Source organism: Salvelinus fontinalis, chromosome 34 (assembly GCF_029448725.1).
Source record: "Salvelinus fontinalis isolate EN_2023a chromosome 34, ASM2944872v1, whole genome shotgun sequence".
NCBI lineage: Eukaryota > Metazoa > Chordata > Actinopteri > Salmoniformes > Salmonidae > Salvelinus > Salvelinus fontinalis.
Window position 1 is genome coordinate 19,964,176 of NC_074698.1, and position 21,355 is coordinate 19,985,530.

Below are 21,355 nucleotides of genomic sequence, written 5' to 3' on the forward strand. Positions count from 1 at the left end.
GAGGGGCTGTGCTGTGGCATTATTTATAGGTAGTTTTTATAGTAACAGTGGAGGGGCTTGTTCTCTGGCAGTATTTATAGTAACAGTGGAGAGGCTGTGGCAGTATTTATAGTAACATTGGAGGGACTGTGGCAGTATTTATAGTAACATTGGAGGGGCTGTGCTGTGGCAGTAAAAAGTGGATGAAGAGGAGAGCAGGGGAGGAGAGGAGTAGTGGAGAGGAGAGGATTGAGAAGGAGAATGGAGAGAAACTGATATAAGAAGTGGCACATAGCTGACAGATAGGAGGATAGATGGGATATATAAAAAGGTGGATATAGAAAAGACAACAGAGAGAGAGCGAGAGAGAGAGAGAGAGAGAGCACACAACAGAGGTGAGGAAAGCAAGGGAGCGATAAAAGTAATTGAATGTGAATCCATATTGATTGGCCTACATAGAATAGGTTAGGACACTATACATGATGCTGTCTCTCCCTACATGGGGGAGTTTATGGAGTCAGATCTAATCAGCGTCGTTCATTCATTCAGCTCTCTGTCTTCCCTCATCAATTATCTGTCACTAGTCACCTCTAACCTATCTAAGGAGATATCCTGACGGGAGTCATTCACTAGAGCAAAGGTATAGGAGTCGTATGGGATTAGACTAGTCTCAACACAGACCTTTTGTTTAAGGACCAGGATGTTAACATGTCAGAAGATGTATAGTGATAAATATCTAAGATTTTAGGAAAATCATTACTGAATTGTATTTGTTCTAGTCTCAGACAAAATGAAACTATGGCTCTGCATACCAGTTGAGGATGTCTTTATTCATTCAAAAGCAGACACCAACTAAAAGCAGACGCAGACCTTTTTTAAAATCTGGACTTTTCTTATCTGTTCAAAAGCCTCCCAACGGCTCTATACACCGGTGCAAACAGCTGATTCAGCCACTAGTACCGTAGGGAGCTGTCAAACCCACCGCAAATAACTGTCAAATAACCCCATCCCACTCAATGACAGCTCTGTCCAGCCTACTCTGCCCCAGTGGAACCCTATTCCATATATAGTGCACTACTTTTGACCAGGGCCCATAGGGGCCCATAGGGCTCTGGTCGACAGTAGTGCACTAGGAAGGAAACAGGGTGACATTTGCAACGCACCCCAGCTCTCTGCTCTGCTCTTCAATTAGTATTTTACTGTCTGTCCATTTCTGTCTCTGACTATGAGTCTGTTGTGTAATCCCTGTTCCCTAGTTACAGGTGTTTCATTACAGCCAGCACATAACACCGGGCTGGTTAGACTGTCTGAAACCTGCCTGCTCATCACACACACAGCTCTGGTCCAGTCCCAGTGGGATGACATCACAACGTGTAGTTAGCTGATGGAGCTGTTCTTGGACTTCAAAAGCCACCATGCTGACAAAGACAAGAGACAGTCACATGTTCTACCAGCCTGGTGTCAGTTTCAGACCTGTTGCCAACTCCTCTTACTAACATGTACTGTACTGCATGACGATAGTTGGAGCAGTTGGCTATAGCATGTGTAGCATTAGGACCAGCCCAGGCTAGTGTGTTTTGGAGTCCAGGCTCAGAAACCATAAGTTGTGTTATTGTGAGGGGCAGAGCTGGGGGTGTCATGTGGTCTCCTGTTCCCTGCGTACAGGCCCGGAGCAGAGCAGCATCTCCCTTTAATATTTCACATCCCTCGTCTGCTCCTCGGTCCCCTCCCCTACAGCTACACCCTTTATGTATTCATCAGCCCCTCCACTACACTGACACATAATGGTCCCCACTAGAGCTGCCTGCCAGGGAGGGAGGGAGGCGGGTGGGCGGGTGGTCAGGCAGGCAGGTGGGAGAACTTGCCTCTGTGTGTGATGTCATCACTCTGCTTCCAGACCAACAGGCAGGCGGTGGGGAGCTGCAGCTGGTATTAGTCAGCTCCTGGAATAGGCAGCAGAGAGAGAGAGCTGCCTGGCTGTGAATGAGGTCATCACTCTGAGGATGTTCACACTGTTTCCTGTGACATCTTTAGATTGAATGTGGGGGTAACAGGCAGAATGTACTGTCGTACTGTAGTAGTCCACCTGACTAACTAAATGGATCAGGTCAGTGTTGAGCCTCAGGAGGTACAGATTGTGGTTTCCTCTCTCTCTTCATCCACCCATCAGTTGTGTACTGTAGGGGTGTTCACTATTGTTTTATGGATTTCCCAAAGCGCTGAATTGCTGAATCCTAGGGAGAGGGAGAGTGTGTGGGAGAGTAGGGAATAGGGAGAGTGTGTGATCGCTGTCTGTAGGGAGAGTGTGTGATCGCTGTCTGTAGGGAGAGTGTGTGATCGCTGTCTGTAGGGAGAGTGTGTGATCGCTGTCTGTAGGGAGAGTGTGTGATCGCTGTCTGTAGGGAGAGTGTGTGATCGCTGTCTGTAGGGAGAGTGTGTGATCGCTGTCTGTAGGGAGAGTGTGTGATCGCTGTCTGTAGGGAGAGTGTGTGATCGCTGTCTTTAGGGAGAGTGTGTGATCGCTGTCTGTAGGGAGAGTGTGTGATCGCTGTCTGTAGGGAGAGTGTGTGATCGCTGTCTGTAGGGAGAGTGTGTGATCGCTGTCTGTAGGGAGAGTGTGTGATCGCTGTCTGTAGGGAGAGTGTGTGATCGCTGTCTGTAGGGAGAGTGTGTGATCGCTGTCTTTAGGGAGAGTGTGTGATCGCTGTCTGTAGGGAGAGTGTGTGATCGCTGTCTGTAGGGAGAGTGTGTGATCGCTGTCTGTAGGGAGAGTGTGTGATCGCTGTCTGTAGGGAGAGTGTGTGATCGCTGTCTTTAGGGAGAGTGTGTGATCGCTGTCTGTAGGGAGAGTGTGTGATCGCTGTCTGTAGGGAGAGTGTGTGATCGCTGTCTGTAGGGAGAGTGTGTGATCGCTGTCTGTAGGGAGAGTGTGTGATCGCTGTCTGTAGGGAGAGTGTGTGATCGCTGTCTGTAGGGAGAGTGTGTGATCGCTGTCTTTAGGGAGAGTGTGTGATCGCTGTCTGTAGGGAGAGTGTGTGATCGCTGTCTGTAGGGAGAGTGTGTGATCGCTGTCTGTAGGGAGAGTGTGTGATCGCTGTCTGTAGGGAGAGTGTGTGATCGCTGTCTGTAGGGAGAGTGTGTGATCGCTGTCTGTAGGGAGAGTGTGTGATCCCTGTCTGTATGGAAAAGAACAGCATTATCTAACCTTAGTTTCCTGTGGGCGGGGCCTCCTGGGTGACAGTTTGATGACATGTAGCAGAAGGCCGGAGGTCAGAACTGACAGAGAAGGATTATATTAGCTCCCAATTAGCCCTTACTCATGCTGGAACTGTATCAGAAAGGTCAACGTTTACACATATGGTTGGCTGTGTGCGTGTGTGTGTGTGTGTGTGTGTGTGTGTGTGTGTGTGTGTGTGTGTGTGTGTGTGTGTGTGTGTGTGTGTGTGTGTGTGTGTGTGTGTGTGTGTGTGTGTGTGTGTGTGGGGAGGGAGGGAGGGAGGGAGGGAGGGAGGGGGGGAGGGAGGGAGGGAGGGAGGGAGGGAGGGAGGGAGGGAGAGAGAGAGAGAGAGAGAGAGAGAGAGAAATTGTCCGCTCTAGTTTAGTGGCCTGAAACTGGGGCGATCTGTTCCTTGGAAGTTTCCCAGTGAAGTTTCCTGGGGACCGAGACACTGAAAATATCTATCTATATACACACTTTGTCCCACATACAGTAAAAGAGAGGCTGAAAGAGAGAGAGATAGAGAGAGGCTGCGAGAGAGAGAGGTGTATCAAGAGAGATTGATTGGTGGAGGGTAAACGACCACAGACAATGATGGTGGGACATTACAGACCAGATGACATGGCTGTGGATGTAAAGAACTTTGACCACTTGTAAGCACTATATCAATCTAATCTGTTAACGGAAGTGTGACCCATGTTATGATCCTGGCTCACAGAGCAACTTTGAACCATTGCTGAACCACTAAGGACCACACAGAATCTGACTTATCTCACTGACACTACCTCTCAGTAGGAGATGGACTGTGGGCGAGGATAGAGAGGGTCAGTCAACCCCACTGATCAGCAGGAAGTCCAGTCAGTCTGACTCTGTCTCCCTGGAGGACAGTCAAAGGTACGACGTGAGCCTTAACTAAATTGCAGCTTTCCAAGGAGAGTGCTGAAAGAGAAGTCTGTAGAGAGGAGATACGCAGTGGGAAAGATCTCTGTCGCTTATAGGAAATATCTAATCTATGTATCTCTCTGTTCCATCTCTTCTCTACAGGATACATTCATTAAGGCCTATTATGTGTGACTCATCATGACTTCTCTCTTCAAACTAAATGAACATAATCTCCTTGCATTTCTCCACTAAACCGCTCACTTTTCTCCTTTCGTGTCCGCCTCCCTCAACCCTTTTATTTTGCCCTCTCACCCCAGTCCACCTCCTGCTGTCTCTTCTCCTCCTGCTCCCTGTTCTGCCTTCTTCACGCTCCTTTCCACTTCAACAGTCTATCTCAGCTTCTTTTCTCAGTTTTCCACTTCAACAGTCTGTTTCAGCTTCTTTTCTCAGTTTTCCACTTCAACAGTCTGTTTCAGCTTCATTTCTCAGTATTTTTCTCTCAGCCCTCTCCTCCTTTTTCTACCTTTGCCTCTCCTCCCCAATATCTCCCTGTTCCTCTCTGTCTCTCCCATCCTCTCTGTCCTCTCTCCTCTGCCTTGTTCCTCTCTCTGTCTCTCCCATCCTCTCTGTCTCTCCCATCCTCTCTGTCCTCTCTCCTCTGCCTTGTTCCCCTCTCTGTCTCTCCCATCCTCTCTGTCCTCTCTCCTCTGCCTTGTTCCCCTCTCTGTCTTTCCCATCCTCTCTGTCCTCTCTCCTCTGCCTTGTTCCCCTCTCTGTCTTTCCCATCCTCTCTGTCCTCTCTCCTCTGCCTTGTTCCCCTCTCTGTCTCTCCCATCCTCTCTGTCCTCTCTCCTCTGCCTTGTTCCCCTCTCTGTCTTTACCATCCTCTCTGTCCTCTCTCCTCTGCCTTGTTCCCCTCTCTGCCTCTCCCATCCTCTCTGTCCTCTGCCTTGTTCCCCTCTCTGTCTCTCCCATCCTCCCTGTCCTCTCTCCTCTGCCTTGTTCCCCTCTCTGTCTCTCCCATCCTCTCTGTCCTCTCTCCTCTGCCTTGTTCCCCTCTCAGTCTCTCCCATCCTCTCTGTCCTCTCTCCTCTGCCTTGTTCCCCTCTCTGTCTTTCCCATCCTATCTGTCCTCTCTCCTCTGCCTTGTTCCCCTCTCTGTCTTTCCCATCCGCTCTGTCCTCTCTCCTCTGCCTTGTTCCCCTCTCTGTCTCTCCCATCCTCTCTGTCCTCTCTCCTCTGCCTTGTTCCCCTCTCTGTCTCTCCCATCCTCTCTGTCCTCTCTCCTCTGCCTTGTTCCCCTCTCTGTCTTTCCCATCCTCTCTGTCCTCTCTCCTCTGCCTTGTTCCCCTCTCTGTCTTTCCCATCCTCTCTGTCCTCTCTCCTCTGCCTTGTTCCCCTCTCTGTCTTTCCCATCCTCTCTGTCCTCTCTCCTCTGCCTTGTTCCCCTCTCAGTCTCTCCCATCCTCTCTGTCCTCTCTCCTCTGCCTTGTTCCCCTCTCTGTCTCTCCCATCCTCTCTGTCCTCTCTCCTCTGCCTTGTTCCCCTCTCTGTCTTTCCCATCCGCTCTGTCCTCTCTCCTCTGCCTTGTTCCCCTCTCTGTCTCTCCCATCCTCTCTGTCCTCTCTCCTCTGCCTTGTTCCCCTCTCTGTCTTTCCCATCCTCTCTGTCCTCTCTCCTCTGCCTTGTTCCCCTCTCTGTCTTTCCCATCCTCTCTGTCCTCTCTCCTCTGCCTTGTTCCCCTCTCTGTCTTTCCCATCCTCTCTGTCCTCTCTCCTCTGCCTTGTTCCCCTCTCTGTCTCTCCCATCCTCTCTGTCCTCTCTCCTCTGCCTTGTTCCCCTCTCTGTCTCTCCCATCCTCTCTGTCCTCTCTCCTCTGCCTTGTTCCCCTCTCTGTCTCTCTAATCAGATCTGCTGTGTTCCTTTCCTTTTTCTATCTGACTTTCTACAATGATCTCTCTCTCCTGGCTCCCAGTCCTTTTCTCCTTGTTCCAAATCCTCAGCTCTCTATTGAAACTAATCCTCTGTATTTCTCTACCCCCAACCCTGGAGCTTCTCTCTCTCTCTCTCTCTCTCTCTCTCTCTCTCTCTCTCTCTCTCTCTCTCTCTCTCTCTCTCTCTCTCTCTCTCTCTCTCGCGCTCTCGCCCTCTCTTTCTTTCTGCCCTTCCCCATGTGTCTCTCTGTCTAATACCTGCTCTCTTCCTCTCTCTCTCTCCTGTGTCTATATACCCCCTTCTCTTTGTCTTCCGCCCTCATTTTTGCTCCCTTTCTCTCTGAGTCTCTCTGTCCTCTCTGCTACCTGACAGTGTTACTGTATGGTGGTGTCCAGGTCTGCTGTAACACTACTGTGGCCTGTCAGCTCAGCTGCACTGTGCTCTTCATTAGTGAGGAGGCTGAGATGCATGAATATGACACAGGTTAAAGAACCATGAGAAATATGATATCTGTGTTTCTCAGTGCATTTGTCCCTATGTCATGTGTACTTCCATGTACTCCGTGGCTTTGTTTTGGCACAATGTATCACCATCTCTCATACTAAAATCTTCCTTCTCTCCCACCCTCTGGTTTCTCATTTTCTCATATTGTCTTCTCCTCTCCTCTCATTCTCTCTGAGGACAGCTAGTGGTATTTGCTGTCACTCACGGTCCTCTGGGAACAGCCCTGGGAGCTGGTGTCAAACACATCTTTTCTCACAGTGGCCCCTCTCTTCCCTGTGTCTTTCAACCATCTTATATACACACACGCACACGCACACACACACACACACACACACACACACACACACACACACACACACACACACACACACACACACACACACACACACACACACACACACACACACACACACACACACACACACACACACACACACACACACACACCATTTTCAATTTACAGTTCATTACTCTCCTATACTTGGGTCCATTCAAAGTGAAATAGCTCGAACACAATGAACGACAGGATATTGGATGTTTTCAAAATGAATGTTTAAATGAGCACCCAGAGATAAAACATCACAGTTTAGGCAGTTTTATTGGCAGTGCTATCTCTCTTTTTGTCTTTGTTTCTGGGTATTTATTGTTGATATAGTTGTGTTGTATTGTAACTGATGTGGGTGTGTGCTGTGTGCTAGATGTCAGGAGGGCAGGCTTAGTTTCACAATTCAGCTGGTGTGAATTGGGTTGTGTGGCAACTTGAACATGCTGTTTTAGCTGTGGGGAGCTGTCCTGTATGGAGTGGTGCTGAAACTCACAGAGCGCAATGCTGCCTAGTATCCACTAGGGACTGACCTGAACACTCTTCAGCTTGTAGTGCACTGTCTGCAGCACGAGGTACATCACAGACGCTCTGAAATTGTTCTCTCCACTCTGAGAGGTGAGGTTGAAGACTGTGTTTCATGCTTCATGCTTCATGCTTCATGTGAAGTGTTCTAGTCTAGTGAAATGGGTGAGTGTGTAGAGGTAGTCTACAGTGTGTATTGTATTGTTTGCAGTAGTAGTTTAATGTTTGTAGTTTCAGTGGTGTTCTTCAGTGTGGACTCAGTCAGTCAGGACTCAGTCAGTCTATAGATGTAGTATAGGCACTGGCTACCAGGGCAGTATTATGTATGTCTACTCTATATAGAGCAGGGTGGAAGATCTGTTGCATAGATATTTATATGGGAGGTGTTGAAGAATAAATTGTGATGAAATGGCAGCGCATGGTGACAGTGAAAAGGCAGAATGAAAGGAGTCAGTCTGTTCCCATAGTGACCAGAGTCAGGACATGAAACAGTGTAGGAACCCCGACAGACACTGGGGCTGCTGGTTGAGTTTTTAGGATTGTCCTTGGAACGCTCTCTCTCTCTCTCTCTCTCTCTCTCTGTCTCTGTCTCTGTCTCTGTCTCTGTCTCTGTCTCTCTCTCTCTCTCTGTCTCTGTCTCTGTCTCTGTCTCTGTCTCTGTCTCTCTCTCTCTCTCTCTCTCTCTCTCTCTCTCTCTCTCTCTCTCTCTCTCTCTCTCTCTCTCTCTCTATTTTGACCTTTCATGGTTCTCCTCTTCTCCTTTCTCCTCCTCAGTGAGTCTCGGGGAATGATGCCGCTGCCGTTTGTGCCACCCTCCCTGTCGCCATGACGATGCCGCTCAGCCCCCTCTCCAGTGACGAGGAGCAGCAAAGGATGCTGGGAAACAATAGACATCTATATCCTGGGGCAGAGGACGAGGAAGAGGAGGAGGAAGATGAAGAAGAGGAGGGTGAGGAAGATGACCGTGAGGAGGAGGGAGAAGATGGGGAGAATGGAGAGCTGGAGGGAGAAGAGGAGGAAGAGGAAGTGGAGGAAGTCAGGCGAGGAGGAGGCATGTCGCGAGGAGGCAGGGATGAGGGGCACAGGCAATTAGGCAAAATGGCTGGACGACCCACAGGAGACAGACAGATACAACCCGGCAACATCGGGCACACAGTAAACCCTTATTCGTCCAACCATGGACCCACCCATCAACAGCCAGCCAATCAGCAGCAGCAGCAGAAGAGGCTGAGAGAGCATAGCTCCAGCAGGGCGCCGTCAGAGGACGCCCACATCGCCATGATGGTGTTCCGCATCGGCATCCCCGACATCAAACAGACGGTCAGTGACATCACACCTATTGTACCACCCCTACAGATGTAGGATTCATTTGAGCCAGTTTGCTACAGCAGGAAAATAATCCTGCAGCAACAGGAAATGTGAATTATTATGTGGATCATAATTAATGGACATTTTTGGAAGAGTTGATACATTTTTCGCTCGGGAAAATCAAGTCTGAAATGTCAAAGTGGAAATGACAAACTTTAGAAGCCTTGTTAAAACTCAAATACACCATAAGTTTGCATTTTCTGCCTCGCAGGAAAATTCTCAGCAACAAAAGAGTGATCAAATTAAGATCCTACATCCGTATAGAAAGCACTGGCGTCAATAAACACTAACATTATGACCACTGACAGTCAGTAACACACCTCATAACCAACCTTCAGGACCACCCCCATTCACACTTCCATCAAACAGACAGTCACTACTTCTCCCCCATACAACCACTGATGTCCAGTTCAACTGTTGGTGAGTATGCTGGGGGTTTACATTTTGAACTCTTCACAGCAGTTGCTTGACTTCTGACCTGTTCTTGTGTGTCTCTCTGTGTTTGGGCACGTACATATTTTCTTTTTTCTCAATGTCTTGACAATTCAAATAGGCAAAGCTAGGCAGACATTCTCCCAGAGTACTTCTTCTATCCAGATCCACTAAGACATAAGGGCGAAGTGTGTTCACGCACGCAGTGCCTCAGCAGCAGAAACACACGGTTTGATCCTGTCAGCACAGTGACTGAACGGACAAAAAGTTTCAAGGTGACCTAGCTGTTTTACAGAATAGAAATACAGAGACAGAGAGAGAGAAACAGAGACCAAGAGAGACAGACAGAGAGACAGAGAGAGATAGAGAGAGAGACGGAGAGAGACAGAGACAGACAGACTCAGTGAGCATAGCTTTGCTATTGAGAAAGGCCGCCCGTAGGCAGACATGGCTCTCAAGAGAAGACAGGCTATGTGCACACTGCCCACAAAATGAGGTGGAAACTGAGCTGCACTTCCTAACCTCCTGCCTAATGTATGACCATATTAGAGACACATATTTCCCTCAGATTACACAGATACACAAAGAATTTGAAAATAAACCCAATTTTGATCAACTCCCATATCTTTTGGGTGAAATACCACAGTGTGCCATCACAGCAGCAAGATGTGTGACCTGTTGCCACAAGAAAAGGGCAACCAGTGAAGAACAAACACCATTGTAAATACAACCCATATTTATGCTTATTTATTTTCCCTTGTGTACTTTAACCATTTGTACATTGTTACAACACTGTAAATATACATAATATGACATTTGTAATGTCTTTATTGTTTTGAAACTTCTGTAAGTGTAATGTTTACTGTTATATCACTTTTGTATATTATATACCTCACTATACCTCACTTGCTTTGGCAATGTTAACACATGTTTCCCATGCCAATTATGCCCCTTGAATTGAATTGAATTGAATTGACAGACACAGAGAGAGACAGAGAGAGACAGAGAAAGACAGAGACAGACAGAGAGGGAGAGAGAGACAGAGAGAGACAGACAGAGAGACAGAGAGAGACAGACACATGCAGAGAGAGACAGAGAGAGACAGACAGAGAGAGACAGACAGAGAGAGACAGAGAGAGAGAGAGAGACAGAGACAGACAGAGAGAGAGACAGAGACAGACAGAGAGAGAGACAGAGACAGACAGAGAGAGACAGATAGAGAGAGACAGAGGGAGACAGAGACAGAGGGAGACAGAGAGAGAGGGAGACAGAGAGAGAGAGACAGAGAGAAACAGAGGGAGACAGCGAGAGAGAGACAGAGAGAGAGAGACAGAGAGAGAGAGACAGAGAGAGAGAGACAGAGAGAGAGAGACAGAGAGAGAGAGACAGAGAGAGAGGCAGAGACAGAGAGAGACAGAGAGAGACAGAGAGAGAGACAGAGAGAGAGAGACAGAGAGAGAGAGACAGACAGAGAGAGAGAGACAGAGACAGACATCTTCCCCAATATTTGGAACCAAGGACTGATCACCCCAATCCACAAAAGTGGAGACAAATTTGACCCCAATAACTACCGTGGAATATGCGTCAACAGTAACCTTGGTAAAATACTCTGCATTATCATTAACAGCAGACTCGTACATTTCCTCAATGAACACAATGTACTGAGCAAATGTCAAATTGGCTTTTTACCAAATTACCGTACAACAGACCATGTATTCACCCTACACACCCTAATTGACAACCAAACAAACCAAAACAAAGGCAAAGTCTACTCATGCTTTGTTGATTTCAAAAAAGCCTTCGACTCAATTTGGCATGAGGGTCTGCTATACAAATTGATGGAAAGTGGTGTTGGGGGTAAAACATACGGCATTATAAAATCCATGTACACAAACAACAAGTGTGCGGTTAAAATTGGCAAAAAACACACACATTTCTTCACACAGGGTCGTGGGGTGAGACAGGGATGCAGCTTAAGCCCCACCCTCTTCAACATATATATCAACGAATTGGCGCGGGCACTAGAACAGTCTGCAGCACCCGGTCTCACCCTACTAGAATCCGAAGTCAAATGTCTACTGTTTGCTGATGATCTGGTGCTTCTGTCACCAACCAAGGAGGGCCTACAGCAGCACCTAGATCTTCTGCACAGATTCTGTCAGACCTGGGCCCTGACAGTAAATCTCAGTATGACCAAAATAATGGTGTTCCAAAAAAGGTCCAGTCGCCAGGACCACAAATTCCATCTAGACACCGTTGCCCTAGAGCACACAAAAAACTATACATACCTCGGCCTAAACATCAGCACCACAGGTAACTTCCACAAAGCTGTGAACGATCTGAGAGACAAGGCAAGAAGGGCATTCTATGCCATCAAAAGGAACATAAATTTCAACCTACCAATTAGGATCTGGCTAAAAAATACTTGAATCAGTCATAGAGCCCATTGCCCTTTATGGTTGTGAGGTCTGGGGTCCGCTCACCAACCAAGATTTCACAAAATGGGCAAACACCAAATTGAGACTCTGCATGCAGAATTCTGCAAAAATATCCTTCGTGTACAACGTAGAACACAAAATAATGCATGCAGAGCAGAATTAGGCCGATACCCACTAATTATCAAAATCCAGAAAAGAGCCATTAAATTCAATAACCACCTAAAAGGAAGCGATTCCCAAACCTTCCATAACAAAGCCATCACCTACAGAGAGATGAACCTGGAGAAGAGTCCCCTAAGCAAGCTGGTCCTAGGGCTCTGTTCACAAACACAAACACACCCCACAGAGCCCCAGGACAACAGCACAATTAGACCCAACCAAATCATGAGAAAACAAAAAGATAATTACTTGACACATTGGAAAGAATTAACAAAAAAACAGAGCAAACTAGAATGCTATTTGGCCCTAAACAGAGAGTACACAGTGGCAGAATACCTGACCACTGTGACTGACCCAAACTTAAGGAAAGCTTTGACTATGTACAGACTCAGTGAGCATAGCCTTGCTATTGAGAAAGGCCGCCGTAGGCAGACATGGCTCTCAAGAGAAGACAGGCTATGTGCACACTGCCCACAAAATGAGGTGGAAACCGAGCTGCACTTCCTAACCTCCTGCCCAATGTATGACCATATTAGAGACACATATTTCCCTCAGATCACACAGATCCACAAAGAATTCGAAAACAAATCCAATTTTGATAAACTCCCATATCTACTGGGTGAAATTCCACAGTGTGCCATCACAGCAGCAAGATTTGTGACCTGTTGCCACAAGAAAAGGGCAACCAGTGAAAAACAAACACCATTGTAAATACAACCCATATTTATGCTTACTTATTTTAACTTGTGTGCTTTAACCATTTGTACATTGTTACAACACTGTATATATTTAATATGACACTTGTAATGTCTTTATTGTTTTGAAACTTCTGTATGTGTAATGTTTACTGTTAATTCGTTTTGTTTATTTCACTTTTGTGTATTGTCTACCTCACTTGCTTTGGCAAAGTTAACACGTTTCCCATGCCAATAAAGCCCCTTGAATTGAATTGAATTGAATTGAGAGAGAGACAGAGAGAGAGAGAGACAGAGAGAGAGAGAGAGAGACAGAGAGAGAGAGAGACAGAGAGGCACAGCCTCTGGCTTACTGTCACTAATAAGGAGGTTTAAAATTGTGTAATAAAGCCAAACTCAATATGAGAAAAGCTATTTTTGGTTGGTGAGACTAATGTAGCCCACCGCTAGAACCCTGGTCTGAACCATGATACCCTCATATCTCCCACAGAGCAGAGCCTGGTGGAATAGACATGTCGTAGGTGAGACCAATCCACAGTCAGGTTTTCTTCAGAATGTGATAGCTAGTATGGGACATGTCAATCTCTCCCCACCTAGACAAACAGAAACGAGTGACATGTCAATACAGGATGCTCTCTCTCTCTCTCTCTCTCTCTCTCTCTCTCTCTCTCTCTCTCTCTCTCTCTCTCTCTCTCTTCTCTCTCTTCTCTCTCTTCTCTTCTCTCTCTTCTCTCTCTTCTCTCTCTCTCTTCTCTCTCTCTCTCTCTCTCTCTCTCTCTTCTCTCTCTTCTCTCTCTTCTCTTCTCTCTCTTCTCTCTCTTCTCTCTCTCTCTTCTCTCTCTCTCTCTCTCTCTCTCTCTCTCTCTCTCTTCTCTCTCTTCTCTCTCTTCTCTTCTCTCTCTTCTCTCTCTTCTCTCTCTCTCTTCTCTCTCTCTCTCTCTCTCTCTCTCTCTCTCTTCTCTCTCTTCTCTCTCTTCTCTCTCTTCTCTCTCTTCTCTCTCTCTCTCTCTCTCTGCGCCTTGGTCCCGTTCTTACGACAACCGTGACAGAATATCCCACCAAACAAGGACCAAGCAGCGTGCTACGATGGGAAAAATAAGTTGGACCTGGGAAGAAATCATGGAAGGACAGGAGACCCTTCCTTGGCAGGAGTCGCACAGGACGCAAGAAGGACGGCGACGACGTCGGGGACCACGGCCACAGAAACCACAATATTTTTTGGGGGGGTGGGGGCACATGGAGCTGGCGGCTGAGCAGAGGGAAGAGCCAGAGACCATCTGGGAGGAGATAGAGAGGTGGTCGGTCGACCCAAGGAGAGTACCAGAGCCCGTCTGGGAGTCGATGCGAGGAGGGATAACGGAGAATGGAGTTGGCTAGGAGTATGCAGCAACGCAGGTGTTTGGAGGAGCGTGTCATCAGTCCGGTGAAACACGGGCCGGCTCCACGCATCTGGCCTCCAGTGCGCCTCACCAGTCCGGTATGTCCTGTGTCTCCTCCTCGCACTCGCCTTGAAGTGCCAGAGACAGTCAGAGAGGCATTGGGGAAGTTAGGAGAGAGAGAGATGAGAGAGATGTTGTGCAAGTGTGTTCTGCTCAACATCCTACCAGGGGATCCGGTTAGCAGTCTGGTGCAACTTGGGCCACCCTTCTGGTCTCCAGTACGCCTCCCCAGTCCGGTACGTCCTGTGTCTCCTCCTCGCACTCGCCCTGAAGTGCGTGTCACCAGTCCGGTGCGTCCTGTGCCTGCTCCACGCACTCGACCTCCAGTGCGCATTCACAGTCCAGAGCTTCCGGAGACGGTGCCCAGTCCAGAGCTTCCGGAGAGGGTCCCCAGTCCAGAGCTTCCGGCGACGGTACCCAGTCCAGAGCTTCTGGCGACGGTCCCCAGTCCAGAGCTTCCGGCGACAGTTCACAGTCCAGAGCTTCCGGAGACGGTCCCCAGTCCAGAGCTTCCGGCGACGGTCCCCAGTCCAGAGCTTCCGGCGATGGTTCACAGTCCGGAACCTCCTGCGACGGTCCATAGTCCGGAACCTCCTGCGACGGTCCACAATGCAGAACCTCCAGCGACGGTCAACGGTCCGGAACCTCCAGCGAGGGTCGACGGTCAGGAGCTTCCAGGCAAGGCGTCCAGTCCAGCTCCAGGGCAGGAGCCTTCCTCTGCGCCGGTGGTCTGTCCAGGCACAGTGTCCAGTCCAGCTCCAAGGCCGGAGCCTTCCTCTGCACCGGTGCCCAGTTCAGGCACGGCGTCCAGTCCAGCTCCATGGCCGGAGCCTTCCTCTGCACCGGTGCCCAGTTCAGGCACGGCGTCCAGTCCAGCTCCATGGCCGGAGCCTTCCCCTGCGCCGGTGCCCAGTCCAAGCACGGCGTCCAGTTCCGCTCCATGGCAGGAGCCTCCCTCTGCGCCGGTGCCCAGTCCAGGCACGGCGTCCAGTCCCGCTCCAAGGCCGGAGCCTTCCACTACGCCGGTGCCCAGGCACGGCGTCCAGGTACGGCGTCCAGTAGAGCTCCCTGGCAGGAGCCTCCCTCTGTGCCGGTGCACAGCCCAGGCACGGCATCCAGTCCCGCTCCAAGGTCGGAGCCTTTCTCTGCGCCGGTGCCCAGTCCAGGCATAGCGTTCAGCCCAGCGCGATGGCCAGATCCGGGGTCTGGGCGGGGGCTACGACCTACACCGGAGCCGCCACCGACACTAATCACCCCCCTACCCTCCCCATTTGGTTTCAGGTTTTGCGGCCAGAGTCCGCACCTTCTCTATGGTGTAGTAGGTCAGGGCGTGACTAGGGGGTATTCTAGTTTTTAATTTCTATGTTGTGTTCTAGTTTATATTTTCTATGTTGGTGTTTTTGTATGATTCCCAATTAGAGGCAGCTGGTAATCGTTGTCTCTAATTGGGGATCATATTTAACTAGCTATTTTTCCCACCTGTTTTTGTGGGATATTGTTTTGTATTTGTGCATGTGCACCACTTAGTCACGTTTCGTTGATCGTTTATCGATTTATTGTTTTTGCTTTAACTTTAACTTTTGAAATAAATATGTGGAACTCAACATCCGCTGCGCCTTGGTCCCATTCTTACGACAACCATGACAACCACTTTCCAAACAAGGGAACTCCAAATGTGAACATATGTGCATTTTTGACAGTATCCCCTATCCCCCTATGCATCTGAGTGTATTACAGTGCATTTGTAAAAGTATTCAGACTGCCTGACTTTTCCCACATGTTGTTACGTTACAGCCTTATTCAAAAATGTATTTGCATTTGTTTTGTTTTTTTGTTAAATAGTCATCAATCTACACACAATACCCCATAATGACAAAGCAAAAACAGGTTTTTAGACATTTTTGCAAATGTATAAAAAATAAAGCGGAAATATCACATTTACATAAGTATTCAGACCTTTACTCAGTACTTTGTTGAAGCACCTTTGGCAGCGATTACATCCTCTTGTCTTCTTGGGTATGACACAACAAGCTTGGCACACCTGTATTTGGGGAGTTTCTCCCATTCTTCTCTGCAGATCCTCTCAAGTTCTGTCAGGTCAGATGGGGAGCGTCACTACACAGCTATTTTCAGGTCTCTCCAGAGATGTTTGATTGGGTTCAAGTCTGGGCTCTGGCTGGGCCGCTCAAGGACATTCAGAGACTTGTCCCGAAGCCACTCCTGCGTTGTCTTGGCTGTGTGCTCAGGGTTGTTGTCCTGTTGGAAGGTGAACCTTCGCCCCAGTCTGAGGTCCTGAGCACTCTGGAGCAGGTTTTCATCAAGGATCTCTCTGTACTTTGCTCCGTTCATCTTTCCCTCGATCCTGACTAGTCTCCCAGTCCCTGATGCTGAAAAACATCCCTACAGCATGATGCTGCCACCATGCTTCAACGTAGGGATGTTACCAGGTTTCCTCCAGACGTGACACTTGGCATTCAGGCCAAAGAGTTCAATCTTGGTTTCATCAGACCAGAGAATCTTGTTTCTCATGGTCTTAGACTCTTTAGGTGCCTTTTGGCAAACTGCAAGCAGACTGTCATGTGCCTTTTACTGAGGAGTGCCTTCTGTCTGGCCACTCTACCATAAAAGCCTGAATGGTGGAGTGCTGCAGAGATGGTTGTCCTTCTGGAAGGTTCTCCCATCTTCACAGAGGCACTCTGGAGCTCTGCCAGAGGACCATCGGGTTCTTGGTCACCTCTCTGACCAAGGCCCTTCTACCCCAATTGCACAGTTTGCCCTGGGGCCAGCTCTAGGAAGAGTCTTGGAGGTTCCTAACTTCTTCCCTTTAATAATGATGGAGGCCACTGTGTTCTTGAAGACCTTCAATGCTGCACACATTTTCTTGGTACCCTTCCCCAGATCTGTGGGCCGACACAATCCTGTCTCGGAGCTCTACGGACAATTCCTTCGACCTCATGGCTTGGTTTTTGCTCTGACATGCACTGTCAACTGTGGGACCTTGTATAGACAGGTGTGTGCCTTTCCAAATCATGTCCAATCAATTAAATTTACCACAGGTGGACTCCAATTAAGTTGTAGAATCATCTCAAGGATAATAAATGGAAAATGTTGAGTCTCATAGCAAAGGGTCTGAATACTTATATAAATAAGATATTTCTGTTTTGTTTTATTTTATCAATTTTAGAATAAGGCTGTAACGTAACAAAATGTGGAAAAAGGGAAGGGGTCTGAATACTTTCTGAATGCACTGTATGTGTCTGTGTGCTGATTTGAATGTGTTATGATGACTATATGAGTGTGTATTACTGTGTAGTACTGTGTATTACTGTATTCTGTATATCTCCTGCTGTTACTTGTTCCCTCGCTCCGCTGTGTGTGCGAAGAGTAAAAAGCATGCTGGGGAATTGGTTACCCAAGATCCTTTCTCTCTGTCTTATGGAAGGAACATGTATTTTGACATGATCTAAGAAAACCAATACTACAGTTAGTGCTGCCACGTTATGGTCAGTAACACCACATGACTTCTAGATGTTTCTGAGGAGTAGGACAATATCCTGTCCTCTATTTCTCCTCTCTCCTGACCTCCCTCCATCTCATATTGTCCTTCCCTCCTTTTGTCTTTCACATCGTCCCTTCACCCTCCCTACCTCACTTTTTCCCATCTCTCTCTCTTCTCTCTTTCTTCTCCTATCTCCTTCTCTCCTGTGCAGTGGGCTAATATGGTTGTATAATCCCAGTGTATTAGGCTGGTTCTACATGTCAGCTAATTCGCCCTCAATAAACTCTAATTGCTGGTTAATTGTATTGTAATGAGATCATGGAGAGACGGACAGCAGCTTATAAACACAAATGTTATGAATTAAGGATTTCCACAACTGGCTAAGAAGTGCCCACATACTCCCTGATATATATTTACCTACACATACAGTATACAATACATCTATATACAGTCATCTTACCTGCTGTATAAATACAGTAACATACCATCCCATTGACATACATTTAGAGTAGACCAACAACTGTAAGCCTTGTAAGGGCCTTCTCAGTGCTCAGCCAGAGGTGAAGAGGGGCCCAGATAAGAGAGGCAGAGCCAGATAAGAGGGTGAAGAGAGTAGAGGCCAGGGGATGGAAGGAGAGAGGGAAACAGGGGGCTGAAAGGAATGTGGAATGGAGGACTGTGTGACAGTGAGGTAGCTAGAGAAGGGGAACATAGAAAATAGATGGGAAAGAGGTAGTAAGAGAGATAGAGAGAGGCCGAAGGAGAAAGGGAGAGAGAAATTGACTTAAACAAAGTGGGAGAGAGGGGGTGGTTATTTCCCCATAGTTCTCATTAAAGGCTGCTAATCCCCCTGCACTTGCCCTGCAGAAAAGAGCCAGAGGGTAGGAGAGAGAGAGAGAGAGAGAGAGAGAGAGAGAGAGAGAGAGAGAGAGAGAGAGAGCGAGAGAGGCACATACTATATTCTGCAGAGATAAGGAATGTCAGCACAGATACAGGAAGATGGAGACAGAGTAACATGGACAGAGATATAATAGATCAATAGAGTGAGTGAGTGAGTGGGGGGGAAATCCCACTCCTTCCAAAATATTTTAAGAAGTTGAAGCTCATTTACTGTATTTCTGTACGATTTAAAAACTCTAACATGCAATTTTGAGAACTGCAAAAACAAGCAAAAAGGACCCAGCCATTATCGCCTGAGTTGTTCTAGCTTCATTCACCTCAGTCCATCTACAAACATATAGCCTATTAGCAATACAGTTACGCATTAACTCATCTACAAACATATAGCCTATTAGCATTACAGTTAGCCGCATTAACTCATCTACAAACATATAGCCTATTAGCAATACAGTTAGCCGCATTAACTCATCTACAAACATATAGCCTATTAGCAATACAGTTAGCCGCATTAACTCATCTACAAACATATAGCCTATTAGCAATACAGTTAGCCGCATTAACTCATCTACAAACATATAGCCTATTAGCATTACAGTTAGCCGCATTAACTCATCTGCAAACATATAGCCTATTAGCAATACAGTTAGCCGCATTAACTCACATTAATTTAGCACCGGGATTAAAAACATACAGAGGGATCTGTTAGCAGAAAAAGTACTTTATTAGCAAAAGGTAAACAGATTTACAGATTTTTGTTGTAGTAATTTCCTGCAATTCTACACATTTTCCATGACTTATACCATGTTAATATGATATCTGAGTGACTTAAAAAATCAATGGGGTCCCTTTGGAGGTCAGGGCCCCTGGGAATGTCACGAGGGACTAGGCGGGTGAGGAAGGAATCAGGCACAGAGAGTTCCACAGGGAGAAGGTGCACTTTAATGCGGCACAAAACAACAAGCCCACAACACAGGGATAATAATATGGACCACCCAAAACACAGGGATAATAATATGGACCACCCAAAACACAGGGATAATAATATGGACCACCCAAAACACAGGGATAATAATATGGACCACCCAAAACACAGGGATAATAATATGGACCACCCAAAACACAGGGATAATAATATGGACCACCCAAAACACAGGGATAATAATATGGACCACCCAAAACACAGGGATAATAATATGGACCACCCAAAACACAGGGATAATAATATGGACCACCCAAAACACAGGGATAATAATATGGACCACCCAAAACACAGGGATAATAATATGGACCACCCAAAACACAGGGATAATAATATGGACCACCCAAAACACAGGGATAATAATATGGACCACCCAAAACACAGGGATAATAATATGGACCACCCAAAACACAGGGATAATAATATGGACCACCCAAAACACAGGGATAATAATATGGACCACCCAAAACACAGGGATAATAATATGGACCACCCAAAACACAGGGATAATAATATGGACCACCCAAAACACAGGGATAATAATATGGACCACCCAAAACACAGGGATAATAATATGGACCACCCAAAACACAGGGATAATAATATGGACCACCCAAAACACAGGGATAATTATATGGACCACCCAAAACACAGGGATAATAATATGGACCACCCAAAACACAGGGATAATTATATGGACCACCCAAAACACAGGGATAATAATATGGACCTGTTAGAGCTGTCGCTCTCCTCATCCTCAGATGAGGTGAGGAGAGAAGGATCTTCTGACCAAAATGCGGAGTCTGGGAAATATGCCATCTTTATTATAAATTACAATGATGCAGATGGCAACACGAAAACTAAACAAAACACTTTCAAACTACAAAATAACAAAACGACGTAGAACGAAAACCTGAACATAAACTTACATAACTGGAACGTAAACTCACGAACAGGCAACAGACGACATCGAAACAAAACGAACAGCCAAACAGCTCCATATGTGAAAAAACATCGATAACGACACGAAGACATCACAGGAGACAATCACCCACAAACACACAGTGATAATGCCCTACCTAAATATGACTCTTGATTAGAGGAAAATGCAAACCACCTGCCTCTAATCAAGAGCCATACCAGGCAAACCGAAACCAACATAGAAACAGGTAACATAGACTGCCCACCCAAAACACATGCCCTGACCATAAACACATAAAAACTAACATAAATAGGTCAGGACTGTTACAGTACCCCCCCCTCAAGATGCGCACGCCGGGCGCACAAGCACAAAGTCCAGGGGAGGGTCCGGGTGGGCAGTTGACCACGGTGGTGGTTCCGGCTCAGGACGCTGTCCCCTTACCACCTTAGTCACTCCCCTCTTCTGTCTACCCCTTCTAATGACCACCCTAAAACCACTTTCCCCTAAATAAACGGCCAACACCGGAACAAGGGGCAGCACCGGGACAAGGGGCAGCACCGGGACAAGGGGCAGCACCGGAACAAGGGGCAGCACCGGGACAAGGGGCAGCACCGGGACAAGGGGCAGCACCGGGACAAGGGGCAGCACCGGGACAAGGGGCAGCACCGGGACAAGGGGCAGCACCGGGACAAGGGGCAGCACCGGGACAAGGGGCAGCACCGGGACAAGGGGCAGCACCGGGACAAGGGGCAGATCCCGGCTGAAGGACTCTGGCAGGTCCTGTTTGGACGGCTCTGGCAGGTCCATGCTGGCTGACGGCTCTCTACGCTCATGGCAGGCTGACGGCTCTTGACGCTCATGGCAGGCTGACGGCTCTCGACGCTCATGGCAGGCTGACGGCTCTCGACGCTCATGGCAGGCTGACGGCTCTCGACGCTCATGGCTCTCTGACGGCTCTGGCTGCTCATGGCTCTTTGACGGCTCTGGCTGCTCATGGCTCTTTGACGGCTCTGGCTGCTCATGGCTCTTTGACGGCTCTGGCTGCTCATGGCTCTTTGACGGCTCTGGCTGCTCATGGCTCGCTGGCGGCTCTGGCTGCTCATGGCTCGCTGGCGGCTCTGGCAGATCCTGTCTGGTTGGCGGCTCTGGCAGATCCTGTC

The 21,355-nt window shown here is 47.8% G+C and overlaps 1 protein-coding gene across 11 annotated transcripts in view; it reads left to right on the forward strand.

Moving 5' to 3' along the window:
* Nucleotides 1–21,355, forward strand: part of shank1 (SH3 and multiple ankyrin repeat domains 1) — a 127,465-nt gene that overhangs the window by 26,580 nt on the left and 79,530 nt on the right. For 10 of the 11 annotated variants that reach the window (XR_008756066.1, XR_008756067.1, XR_008756070.1 and 7 more), the window contains exon 2: nt 8,139–8,684. Coding sequence is in view for 2 of the 11 variants with exons in the window: in XM_055898046.1 (XP_055754021.1) it covers nt 8,190–8,684 (495 nt within the window). In the remaining 9 variants the exon portion in view is untranslated. The other variant, XM_055898049.1, reaches the window with a different exon arrangement.